The 14,245-nt window shown below is 37.8% G+C and overlaps 1 protein-coding gene across 2 annotated transcripts in view; it reads left to right on the top strand.

Annotated features, from left to right (window-relative positions):
* SLC26A4 (solute carrier family 26 member 4) overlaps positions 1-14,245 on the top strand; it is a 58,155-nt gene that overhangs the window by 14,175 nt on the left and 29,735 nt on the right. For both annotated transcript variants that reach the window (XM_055420777.2, XM_055420776.2), the window contains 5 exons: positions 678-862; positions 1,402-1,566; positions 8,560-8,712; positions 8,812-8,894; positions 13,168-13,315. In XM_055420777.2, coding sequence (XP_055276752.1) covers positions 678-862; positions 1,402-1,566; positions 8,560-8,712; positions 8,812-8,894; positions 13,168-13,315 — 734 coding nt within the window. The remainder of the gene's footprint in view (positions 1-677; positions 863-1,401; positions 1,567-8,559; positions 8,713-8,811; positions 8,895-13,167; positions 13,316-14,245) is intronic.

The following is a 14,245-nucleotide window of genomic DNA, read 5'->3' on the forward strand; positions in this document are numbered from 1 at the left end:
GGAGCAGCTGCTGAAAGAAAAGTACTTTTGAAATGTAGAAGCCTACAGAGTGATATTTGATATGAAAAAATAATTTGTCTTGGAAAAAGAAAAAGAGAAACTGTACACTACCTTTGCTATTTTTTAAATTTGCTTTTTACTTTAGCTATTTCTTTAACCAAATTTTGACCTTGTGATGTTGATCAAGGTCCTCAGCTCCACAGAGATCAGGACACTGGATGCTCTAGGAAATAAACTTACATGGAATAAAAATAAGATGGAACAAGTAAGGATTCAGCTAATATGCCGTTTCTGCTGGGAAACCTTTCTTGACAACTCCTCCCTCCATCCCCCTGTTCCCACCCATACAGAAGAAGATCACACACAGTTTAGACAGCCTTCCTGTGTACTTACAAAGTGTCCAAAAACTGTATGATAGTGACCCACCTGCACATCTCTCTTGCTCATTACTGGGTCATGAATACCTTGAAACATCTGCTTTTTAGCTTCTTTTGTGAACAAACAGTATTTTCCCAATCACAGCTAATTACTTCAGATACATCTTTAATCCTGTGTAGACATGTTGAACCTAAACATTTGCAATTAATAATAATTATTATTTTTTAGTTTTTTTATGGAAGTATAGTTGATTTACAAGTGATTAATAATTATTAATTGATAATGACTTTTTCCCCCAGGACCTTTCCCAGTGGTCAGTTTAATGGTGGGATCTGTTGTTCTGAGCATGGCCCCCGATGAACACTTTCTCGTATCCAGCAGTAATGGAACTGCACTGAATACCACCATAATAGACTTTGCAGCTAGAGATGCAGCAAGAGTATTGATTGCGAGCACCCTTACTCTTTTGGTTGGAATCATACAGGTAATGGGCTTGCAAGCGATGTAGAGGTTGGCAGGATTTGTATCTGAAAGAATTGTTAAGCACATAGACTTAAAGATTCATTTAAAAGCAAAATAAATCAATTTAAGACTCTCAAAGCTATTTTTTAAGTTATACTGTTTTAGGTCAGATGCTGAAATAGTCAGCAAGCCTCCACTGATTAAGGTTAACTTAATCATCAACGTCAGAGACAGAAAAAACAAGACAGAGAAACATGTGTGATTAGAATGAGATTAGGAGAAGGGAGTTGTGCCAGAACCCATAAAGAGACCAAAAATATTCTGGTCACTGGAGCCATGAAACCTACAAGTCACAGGAAAAAAATCTACATGAATTTTTCTTATTATATATCTAGAAATACTTTAAGGTTCATACTACACATGTTTTTCAAATTTTAGAATGGTGGATGCAAGAGATAGGGCCAGAGTTTTAGTTGGTATTAAGTTTAATTCATTAATAATTCAAAAGTATTGGTCCTTCTCCCAGGCAAGCATTTGATTTTTCCTTCCTTCTTGTTCTAGTTGATATTTGGAGGTTTGCAGATTGGATTCATAGTGAGGTATCTGGCAGATCCTTTGGTTGGTGGATTCACAACAGCTGCTGCCTTCCAAGTGTTGGTCTCACAACTAAAGATCGTCCTCAATGTTTCAACCAAAAACTATAACGGAATTCTCTCCATCATCTATGTAAGTGTTGCTTCCCTCCAGGGATGGCTCACTTTCCTACTGAACCTGAGTCTGGAGAGTATAAGTTCCTCCATGCCATGCTTTGGGAGCCATTGAAAACATTCTTTTCTGAAAGAAGCAGTAGCATCTGGAGTCACATTGAAGAAGGCAGAGTTTGCAAATCATTGTTTTCAGTGGGTCAATATGGTTTCAGAAGTGTCATCAATCTTCAAAATATTAATAAAAGCAAAGTTTTATACTGAAGTCTGGTTTGGGAGGCAGCATACTTGAGTTCCATTCTCAACCTTGCCTCTGACAAGCTAAGTGACCTTGGACACAGGGTGTAGGATAGTGGCTGAAAACTCAGTTTGGATGACCAAGATTCACATATATCCTGATTCTATTACTTATTATTTGCTCTATTGCATGAGCAAATTGCTATGCCTCAGCTTCCATCCCTGCAAAATGGAGTTGGTAATAATATCTACAAATTAAATTAAATTAAATAAGGCTGTATGAGAAGCCCATGGCCTAGGGGCTGGTGAATAACCAAGTACTCAAAAAAAAAGTGTTATTTTGAGGGGCTTTCCTGGTGGTCCATAGGTTAAGACTCTGGTTGGGGAACTAAGTTGAAATTGTTTATTATTTCACATCTCAAGACTTCTTTTCTTTTTTATTTATAAAGTGAAATGATTGGAGATGTATCTCTAAAGCCTTTTTTAACTCTGAGAGTCCATAAAATACATAATGTAAATGTCCCAGCAATTATAGATGAAAAGGAACGTTAGATTCGGAGATGATTCAACATGCAAAAGAGATGCAAAAGAAGGATGTATTTCACACTAATTAGACTTGAAAAAGTTCTTGGATCTAAATATGTGTTCTATATAGAGCATATTATCGATGCTTGAAAAATGGTGATAATAGTAACATGATGTCACCCTAACTTGGGGGGAATGATACCAAATACAATGTGGTAGCATTAAGAATGGAGTCCTTTAATGACCTGTGTATTCTAATGACCTTTAATTTCTTTAATGATCCATGTAGCTTTTAAAATGAGGTAAGGCTATGGCAAGCCACTCCAGTACTCTTGCCTAGAAAATCACATGGATGGAGGAGCCTGGTGGGCTGCAGTCCATGGGGTCGCTACTAGTCGGACACGACTGAGCGACTTCACTTTCACGCATTGGAGAAGGAAATGGCAACCCATTTGAGCCAGATACTATGCTGAGCAGTGGGACTAGATGCATACTTGCTCAATAGCTCAGTTATCCCTGACTCTTTGTAACCCTTTGGACTGTAGCTCACCAGGCTCCTCAGTCCATGGGATTTTCTAGGCAATAATACTGGAGTGGGTTGCCATTGCCTCCTCCAGAGGATCATCCCAACCCAGGGATCAAACCTGCATCTCCTGTGTCTCCCACATTGCAGGTGGATTCTTTACCTGCTGAGCCATTGGAGAAGCCCAGGACTAGGTAGAGGAGGCAGTTTAACATAATGATTAAGACTATGAACTTTGGAGTCTTGGTTCTACCACTTATGATCCTATGATTAAATATGATGTGATTCTGGGCATGTCCCTTTTCCCTACCAAGTCCTAGGTTTGCTTTGAGATCATCTGACTGCCTTTTCCTGACAGGTTCTCTCACTTTTGCAGTCCCTATGCACTGTTGCTTTTGTTGTGGTTTGTTTTTTGCTTTCTTACTTTCTCTGTCAACTGTTCATTCATTTATCCCTTTATTGTCATCCATTCATCTTTTCAATAAGTATTTATTGAAACCTGCCCTGTGCCAGGAACTTTTTACTCCTTGTACAAACCCACTGACTCCTGAATCCTCCAAGACACCCCTGACTGAATGTGCTCACCTCCTTGTATGAACATTGCTAGGCCCGCATCCTCACAGATTACAGGAGGCCTAGCCTGATAGGTAATCTGGGTCCTTGGTCACTGTTGGATTTCTGAAGATGGGGGGAATGAAATTTCACATTTTTTTTGGTCTCTTAGGACTTGTTTAAGATAAAGCTTGCTGTAAATAACTCCACTTTCAACAGAGACCAAAGTAAACTAGGAAACGCTAGATAGAACAAGGCCAAAAATAGTTATTAAACTATTATGTGCCTTATGTTGTATTGAACATTATTCTTGAAGCCTCAGGTTAGGATGTATTAGAGAATTCTGCAAGCCATTCCTCCCAGGTCAGCCAAGTTGGATAAAGATACTTCAATCATCCTTGTGTGAGGGTGAATATAAGCTTGCTTTTCTGAAAAAAGAAGAAACAGCAGGTCTGGAAATAATTGCGTAAGGGTTGAATGAGCCACTCAGTACCTGAACAGAGAATTCTGCTTATGATATTACTGGTTGTGATTATTCATGAAAGGATCCTTCAATAAATGCAGGGCATTTGTGGATTCCTCCAGGAAAGACTGTAAGATTGTTGTAAGATGGATTTCCCTGGAACGGAGTTAACATCCCTTTTGTTATAAACTTGTGCTTTGGATCATCTGCCTGCTCCTCTCTCAAAAAAAAAAAGAAAAAGGAAATAATGAATATAAATAATTGGAGGAGGAAATAATGGAAAAGAAAGAAAAATAGAAACTTCAGTTTAAAAATTCCAGGATGCTGGGTATAGGATGCAGAAGGGAGGGACTTCCCTAGTGGTCCAGTGGTTAAGATTCCATGTCCCCAGTTCAGAGGGCACAGGTTCTATCCCTGGTTGGGAAACTAAGATCCCACATGCTATGTGGCCAAAAAAAAAAAAAAAGAGGCTACAGAAGGAAAATGACAAGATGTTGGCAGAATTCAGAATTAGTGATACTCAAGCTACCATGTAGCTACTCAGTTATGTAAGAAAATCATGCAGTCCATTTCAAAGTGGTTATATTTTCCTACCATTCACTCTGAATGATTTGTCTTGATAGACAAGGGAAGTCTTTCTGCTTGCTGACTAAATTGGCTCTGTGTCCCCATTTCTTCCCTAACGAGAAGGAAGACCACATTGAAAAGTTCTGCCCAGATGGTGAGAGTTTTGAAAGCTACCCCCAAGCTTGATCAGATTCGTTACTTAGAACCTATTTCCGTATGTAAAAATGAAGCCATTATAAAACAAAAGTAACACTTTAAGGGTTGATCTTATATATGCACAGAAGTTCTGGTAGGAGGAAATTCCTGCCGGCAAGGGGTTTGTTATATTCATAGAGACAAGATGAATTAAAATAAATTTGGCATCAAAAGTTAACTAATGAATTTCCTCATATGTAATACAGGTATAATTTTTAACTTATGGCTTCATACACCCAGTGGGAAGAAATTCTTTAAATAAAATTGTTCTAAAATTCTCCAAGCATAGTAGGAAATATAATAAAATATTACCCATTTCTGAAAAGTTATATTATCTTGATTTGCCTGGTCAGAATACTAGGCTGAAATATGGAATCGTAAGTGTGTCCATATTTTAAACATACTTTAGTTAGTATTTTAATTTAATTTATTGAACTATTAATAAGTTAGAATTACTTTTCAGTGCTTTCTTAAGTCTTGTTTCTGTATCTTGGAGTATTAATACAATCTGACTACTTCAGTTTATATGGGTGAGTTTAATTTCCACATACATTAAGCTTTCTTTTCTATAACTTTTCATAAGAGATTCTGAATAAATATTTAATATAGGCAACTGATATATTCATAAGCCTTGTCTGATGTAATTGTGTAATGTAAACTGATTTTGGTTTTTGCAACTCACATTCAGTTCAGTTCAGTCGCTCAGTCGTGTCTGACTCTTTGCGACCCCATGAATCACAGCATGCCAGGCCTCCCTGTCCATCACCAACTCCCGGAGTTCACTCAAACTCATGTCCATCGAGTCGGTGATGCCATCCAACCATCTCATTCTCTGTCGTCCCCTTCTCCTCCCGCCCCCATTACATTTATTTTATTTTTTTCATATTACAGTTTTAATACAGTCACAGATGCTTTTTATTCAAAGGTCTAAGTGAGTCTCATAGATTACATGAGAATCCTATAGTGATCATTTTCGTAAGGTGAAAATTTTTAAGATTGGGACAGTTCATATTGTTCTTAAGTTTAAATTTTTCCATCTTGCATTGAAAGTAAACCTTTATTGTGTAGACAGTTAATTGAAGTATTATGTTTAACTCATGAATTAATAAGGGTCATCATCAGGAAATTTGCTTATATAAAGAACTGGATAGCAATACCTTCAAGACTCTGAGTTATTTAGGGCTGTGTATTACTATGGTGCATGCATGTGTGCTAAGTTGCTTCACTCGTGTCTGACTCTTTTTGACCTGATGGACAATAGCCCTCTGTCTATGGGATTCTCCATGCAAGAATACTGGAGTGGGTGGCCATTTCCTCCTCCAGCAGATCTTCTTGACCAGGGGATTGAACCCACGTCTCTTATGTCTTCTGCATTGGCAGGAGGGTTCTTTACTTCTAGCACTACATGGGAAGCCCTGCCTACTGCTATGGTAGATGCCTTAAATTCTTGAGTTGTTGTGTCTGCTTGTATAGTTTCTGATTTGTTTTCTTTTTCACCTTGCTATCATTGGCTTCATCTTGTTACTATCAATATATCTGCCTCTAGCAATTTTTACTGACTCTGTAAAGTGTTCAAAGTAAATATGCTAGTATTGGGTTTAAAGCAAGGACAAAAATACTCAGGGAAAATCCAAGAGGCTTCCCACAAGTCAGATTCTTGAACTCTAGTTCAAGCACTTGGTGGAATGTATTTTGCTTACACAATGGCTTCTCCTCTCATCCCCTTGCTCTTGAATATTTTCCAAAGAGTGAGGTTGCTGGCAAGATGACTCCTACATTACTTGGTGATCACTATACATAATTGTTACCAGATTGTTGTTATAATTATTTGAAGTAATATTTTCTCTTCATATAAAATATATATCTATAAAAGGGCTCATTCAAAGGAAATTAACCTTCACTGGGAGATTACTTGTCTGGAAGAACCTTCTAAAGTCATGCCTTCTATGGAAGTTCCTATAACAAAGGTATTAGTGTTCTCTCTTGAGATTCTTCCTTGCTAATCTCCCTTGATTCCCAGAAACCTCCTATATACAAATTAAAACTAGTTTTTCTTGAGCTGGATTGTATGTCCACTTGGAAAGAATTCAGTTCAGTTCAGATGCTCAGTTGTGTCCAACTCTTTGTGACCCCATGGACTGCAGCAACCAGGCCTCCCTGTCCATCACCAACTCTCGGAGTTTACCCAAACTCATGTCCATTGAGTTAGTGATGCCATCCAACCATCTCATCCTCTGTCGTCACCTTCTCCTCCTGCCCTCAATCTTTCCCAGCATCAGGGTCTTTTCAAATGAGTCAGTTATTCGCATCAGGTGGCCAAAGTATTGGAGTTTCAACTTCAACATCAGTCCTTCCAGTGAACACCCAGGACTGATCTCCTGTAGGATGGACTCGTTGGATCTCCTTGCAGTCCAAGGGACTCTCAAGAGTCTTCTCCAACACCACAGTTCAAAAGCATCAATTTTTCGGTGCTCAGCTTTCTATATAATCCAACTCTCACATCCATACATGACTACTGGAAAAACCATAGCCTTGACTAGATGGACCTTTGTTGACAAAGTAATGTCTCTGCTTTTTAATATGCTAATATGCTGTCTAGGTTGGTCATAACTTTCTTTCCAAGGAACAAGTGTCTTTTAATTTCATGGCTGCAATCACCATCTGCAGTGATTTTGGAGCTCCAAAAAATAAAGTCAGTCACTGTTTCCCCATCCATTTGCCATGAAGTGATGGGACAAGATGCCATGATCTTAGTTTTCTGAATGTTGAGCTTTAAGCCAACTTTTTCACTCCTCTTTCACTTTCATCAAGAGGTTCTTTAGTTCTTCTTCACTTTCTGCCATAAGGGTGGTGTCATCTGCATATCTGAGTTTATTGATATTTCTCCCAGCAATCTTGATTCCAGCTTGTGCTTCTTTCAGTCCAGCATTTATCATGATGTATTTCGCATATAATTTAAATAAGCAGGATGACAATATAGAGCCTTGACATATTCCTTTTCCTACTTGGAACCAGTCTGTTGTTCCATGTACAGTTCTAACTGTTGCTTCCTGACCTGTATACAGGTTTCTCAAGAGGCAGGTCAGGTGGTCTGGTATTCCCATCTCTTTCAGAATTTTCCACAGTTTATTGTGATCCACACAGTCAAAGGCTTTGGCATAGTTAATAAAGCAGAAATAGATGTTTTTCTGGAACTCTCTTGCTTTTTTTTTTTTTTGAAAGAGTTAGTTTTAAGTTTGAACTAAGTAACTAATTAATTTCCAAAAATTTCTACTTGACCTATATATCAATTCAATATCTTTTCTTTGCCATAAAGAATGGATGAGTCCATATGAATCTACATATGAAGAATTTTAGGAATTTTTATTAACATCTGTATCATTCATATTTAGTGAAGAGTTTTACCTAAAATATTGACCTAAATTATTAACCAGGACTTTTGATTTCTGCTTTTAATCTCACTAATACATATCAACATGATGAAAATTAGGTCACTTAGTAGCACCTGTAAATCTACCTAAGGTATAAACTTTTAAAGCTTTTCTGCAAGCAAAAGACAGTATATAATGATATATCATTATCAGTATATATCATTATATACTGTCTTTTGAAAGTATATAATATGTATATTAATATATATCAGTAATATATATATAATATTATATATCATTAATATAATATATAATTATATACTGTCTTTTAACAGATCTCATTTTTATTGTAAAAAATACAGATAGCTAAAATAAGAAAGCAGAAATCACCCATACTTTTGCCACTCCAAGTTAACCATCATTAGTAACTTGGTATTTATATTACAAGGGTTGGACCTTAATAGTGTCTATATTAACAAGCACAAATTAAAATTTTTTAAATTTTACATGAAATTCTTAAGTGCTCTTTGATGATGATATGATTTTTCATACAGGAGGTATATGAAATTATTTTTTTTACAGACACTGATTGAGATTTTTCAAAATATTGGTAACACTAATCTTGCTGATTTCATTGCTGGATTACTCACCATTATCATCTGTATGGCGGTTAAGGAATTAAATGATCGATTTAAACACAAAATCCCAGTCCCTATTCCTATAGAAGTGATTGTGGTAAGTAGAATGTGTAATTAGAAAATTCAGCATTAATTAGCTTTGTAAGAAAGGAACTGTTCAAACAAATGAACTTTTTTAAAACCTTTTTTATTTCAGACAATAGCAGCTACTGCCATTTCATATGGAGTTGACCTGGAAAAAAATTACAATGCTGGCATTGTTAAATCCATCCCAAGTGGGTGAGTATGACGTTCCTCTTAGGCATTAATAATACATTGTCAGTACTTCCTATTTAAATGAAACAAGCTTCATTTCACTGGTGATCCTTCAATAGTCTCCTGTGTATGATCTTAAAGAAATATCCCATTTGTGCAAACTATCAGGTAAAGATCAAGTCATTTGTTTAAAAGCAGCACTATATGCTCTCTCTTTTTCTTTACATTCTTAAAACATGACAGGACATGCACGGTTAACTCCAGACTCCTGATTTAAACTCACATATACAATTACAGTATAAGCAGAATCATGGTGTATAACGGTTATTGTACTGAGAACAATCTGCTTAAAGAAAAAGGGAAATCTGGCCTAAATTCTCTTCCATATAATCAGCTTAAGATAATAATTATATCATTTGTTCCTATAAGTAAAATGCATAATCTTTAAGGAAGGTTTGCTATTTTGGTAGTTCGGTGAATCAAAAGAGTAAGGAACTAAGAGTCTTTGTTCCCTGTCATCATCTAGTTCTGGGGCCCTGGGGCGGAGGGGGCTCTCCCATAGTGTGAGTGTTAGCCGTTCAGTTGTGTCCGACTCTTTGTGACCCCGTGATTGTAGTCTACCAGGCTCCTCTGTCCATAGCGATCTCCAGGCAAGAATACTGGAGTGGGTTGCATTTCCTTCTCCAGGGGATCTTCCTGATCCAGGGATCAAACCCAGGTCTCCCGCATTTCATGCTGATTCTTTACCATCTGAACCAGCAACACAAAGATAGTGACAAACCACTGAAATCTCAACTTGAGCTTCTTGTAAAACACCAGTGAGATCCCTCATAAAGTGCAGAGTGGACCAAGGGCCCTAACGCATAATTTGATCATATGACAGTGAAAAAGAAGCACAAATGTTTGTTAGATTTGTAACATTAACTTACAGCATTCATGAGTAGACTTGCTATTAGATGACAAGTAAGTACTGGTTTCCCTTCCATTAAATACTAGCTGAGGGACCTGTAACACTCTGTGTTTTTCATGCTCTTAATAGAAATTCCTCAGGCCAGCCCAGCCCCAGGGCTTATTCCACAGGGAGCTGCTGCCATGACATTAAATTAATTGTATGATTTCTTCTACTCTATTAAAAAAAGGAAAGAAAAGTTACAACTGGCTACCCGGGGCTTAATTTATGTATCATCCATTCCAGTGTTTCACAAACTCACTTTTTTTCTAAGAATCACACGAGGCCTTGTTAACACAAATTCCTTCCTGGTTCTCATCCTGAACCTAATTAATATTTTTCAAAGGGGCTTCACATGATTCTAATGATTAGGTAAGTTTGGGAAACTTTACATTAGAGGATCAACATTTTGATAGTGAATCCTAATGCTGGTATAAATTTAGTAATAAAAAGATGCAGTGTGGCTGCTTGAGTTACAGTGTTTTCACCCTAACAACTAGATTATCTGAGTAGTTATAAACAGCTACATTAAAAATATCTTTTATAGATCCACGTTGTCAGGTTTCCTAAGGCGTAACTCTTAGAGGAGGTCCATGGCAAATGCCCTGTCCCTTAAGTCCATGTTCTATTACTAGATTTTGGGCACTCTTTTTTGCTGCCACAAGTGATCCTCTCTGGCCCTGTCAAGAGATTTCCAGGATGCTCTCCTGCTGAAAATGGACTTCTAGCCTCTTGCTGTTGGGTTAGTCAAGTTGAATGCTCTGACAGACCACCTGTTGTGATTGGTCGGTCTACCGCACCTGCCTGGCCCCCTGGGATATATATAAGCTCTTCTGCAAGGGTGGTGATCTCACTTGTCTTGTTCAGCTTTTTGATACCCCAGAAATAAGTATTATAACATTAACATTAACATGAAAACGAAAGCATGATGTGGAGAGTGGAAAAGGGCAAGGAAAGGAGCGTGAGATGAGTAGGATGGAATGAAGAGGAACAAAAGAATGATTGTGGAACTTCCCTGACAGTCCAGTGGTTAAGACCCCTCACTTTCAATGCAGGGGGTGTGGGTTCCATGCCTGGTCAGGAAACTAAGATGCCACATGCTGTGTGGCGCAGCCAAAACAAAACAAAATATAGATTGTGCCTGCCCACCTCTTCATCTCCTCCCCATGTCAATCCCCCAATAAGGGAGTAAAAGCACAGCCATTACTGGCAGTTTTCTTTAATCCCATTGGGAGTCAATGCCACATGTCAGTATTGCTCAGTGTCCAATGACACCGTCCCCCAAACCATAACCACTTGCCATACTCCCCTACTGCCTTTCTTGGCCAAATGTACAATTTCTCCAAGTGTGGTCAGCTTCTGAGCATCCCACTGGGATTCACCCAAACCAGGGCCCCCTATTCTCTCACTAACTCTTTTTCTTAACCAGCAGGCTCTAAGAGGGCAAATCAGATCTGGCTACTCAGGAAATCATCTAATATCTAACATTCACACTTCGACCTACTAAATACTTCACTCTTCTGGGCCTCAGTTCCCTAATCAATAAAAAGAGACTCAACAATTTCGAGGATATTAGATTTAGGATAATACTTTGGATAATATTAAGATATTAGCAGGTTCTAGATTTCTATGGCTTTCTATAAGAACCTTATTTCTACGTTACCACTTCCAACTATAGGGGAAAAAAGTGTAGTTTCCTATGAAAGGAGCTTCAAGTGTGAGGTAGGTCAGGGAGATTTTTTTTTTTTTTCTTTTTTTGGCCAGAGAACTGGCCATATGGATAATCATCAAGATGGAGGCACAAGAAAGGAATCCTCTCTGATTTTCATACTTGGGGATGATTGCATACTTATAAACTTGTAGATTTATTTCTTTATATGGTTGGTGAGTAGCTTTGGTTTTGTCAAATAGTAACTGTTTGATCCCACAACTATACTGACTATGGAGCATTCTGATAACCATATACATTTAATCTTTTGGGGGTACTCAAGAAGATTTTAAGTATCATGGCTCTTCGATAAGGATTTTCCACTTCGCTGTTTCAGCATCTTACATTCTTTGTCTGTGTAACAGACCTGACCACTTCTTGTACAGGGTAAATCTCATTTAATGGCTAGGATATCTTCTAAAGATATCCTAGATATCAAAGACCTTTGATATTAAAGACATCAAAGACCTCTAAGATGAAACTGTAAGGAGAAACACTAATGTGTGAGATGGTGCAGCATAGGATTCAGTTCAGTTCAGTTCAACTCAGTCGCTCAGTCGTATCTGACTCCCTGCGACCCCATGAATCACAGCATGCCAGGCCTCCCTGTCCATCACCAACTCCCGGAGTTCACTCAAACTCATGTCCACAGAGTCGGTGATGCCATCCAGCCATCTCATTCTCTGTCGTCCCTGTCTCCTCCCGCCCCCAATCCCTCCCAGCATCAGTCTTTTCCAGTGAGTCAACTCGTCACATGAGGTGGCCAAAGTATTGGAGATTCAGCTTTAGCATCAGTCCTTCCAATGAACACCCAGGACTGATCTCCTCTAGAATGGACTGGTTGGATCTCCTTGCAGTCCAAGGGACTCTCAAGAGTCTTCTCCAGCACCACAGTTCAAAAGCATCAATTCTTCGGCGATCAGCTTTCTTCACAGTCCAACTCTCACATCCATACATGACCACGGGAAAAACCATAGCCTTGACTAGACGGACCTTGGTTGGCAAAGTAATGTCTCTGTTTTTTAATATGCTATCTAGGTTGGTCATGACTTTCCTTCCAAGGAGTAAGCGTCTTTTAATTTCATGGCTGCAGTCAGCATCTGCAGTGATTTTGGAGCCCCCAAAAATAAAGTCTGACACTGTTTCCACTGTTTCCCCATCTATTTCCCATGAAGTGATGGGACCAGATGCCATGATCTTTGTTTTCTGAATGTTGAGCTTCAAGCCAACCTTTTCACTCTCCTCTTTCACTTTGATCAAGAGGCTTTTTAGTTCCTCTTCACTTTCTGCCATAAGGGTGGTGTCATCTGCATATCTGAGGTTACTGATATTTCTCCCAGCAATCTTGATTATGTAGTATTAAAAAGTCAGTAATGACAGGTTTCTTCTTGTTAGAGTAGATAAGGCAGCATCCATAGTCTCTCAAATAGGGGACAAAGGAATCAGCCAGTGAGATAGCACCAACTTCTGACTGAAAATTGTAAAAGCAGATGCTACCACTTAACCATCTTACATACCTTTTGTTCTCTTGGATTAAATTCTTTCATGTCTGACTTGTGACTGGGTTGATGTAGCATTTGGTGAGGTGGGAGAAGAGCATTGTAGTCAAATTGTCACAGCATTTTTCATTTAAAAACTAGGTTTTTGCCTCCGGCAATGCCATCTGTGAGTCTGTTTTCTGAGATGCTGACTGCATCATTTTCCATCTCTGTGGTCGCTTATGCCATTGCAGTGTCTGTAGGAAAAGTATACGCCATCAAGCATGATTACACCATCGATGGGAACCAGGTACGGTCACCCTTTTGCTGAACTGGTTTGTAGGACCAGTTTGAAAATAAGAAGAAAATATGGGAAAGAATTTGTTGTCTGTTAAAGAAGGGATTGGTTGCTCCCATCCATCTTAACTGAGTTGGTTTCTCTCCTGCATGTGCTAATTTGAAGTTATTTTGAAATATGCATGCTGTATCACTTCATTTAAAAAATATATTTTGTTGTTTATATATCCATATTTTATTATATATCTGAAAGATAAGAATGTAAAAAAAAATAAGCATGATACACCATTGTATTTTTTAAAAGACTAACTATAATTCCATAATATCATCTAATATCCAGTCAGTTTTTAGGTAGATAACCACAATATCATTATCACAACTAAAAAAATGAATAATAATTCTTTAATAACATCATCTATCTAGCCAGTTTTTAGGTTGTCTTAAGTTTTTTGAACAGTTGATTTGTTTGGCTAAGTGTCCAAAAAAGCTCCTCGTGTTATATTAGCTAGATACATCTCTTCTTTATTTTTACATTTTTAAAAGATTTATTTTTTTAATTGAGGTATAGTTGATGTACTATATTATATACATTTCAGGTGTGCAACATAGCAATTCACAAGCTTTAAAGGTTATACTCCATTTATGGTTCTTGGAAAATAATTGGCTATATTCCCTGTGCTGTATGCATCACTTTACCTCTTAAGAAAAAGTCAAAGTAATCCTAATTTTTAAAAAGTTAATTCAGTTAGATCATAAATAACATTTAAGCTTACCATATTAGGAGCAAGTTGGAATAAGAATTCTTCACGTAATCCAGTATCTCCTGGTAATTAAAACAATTATTTTTCTTGGTAATTTTTTTTAAAGGCAGCTATAATATGGCAAAAGATTGCCACAAACATCAATGATAATAATGTGACCACTTTAATCTGAGGTAGTTCAT

Source organism: Moschus berezovskii, chromosome 3 (genome assembly GCF_049115385.1).
Source record: "Moschus berezovskii isolate FMDL1 chromosome 3, NW_MosBer_1.0, whole genome shotgun sequence".
NCBI classification, from domain to species: domain Eukaryota; kingdom Metazoa; phylum Chordata; class Mammalia; order Artiodactyla; family Moschidae; genus Moschus; species Moschus berezovskii.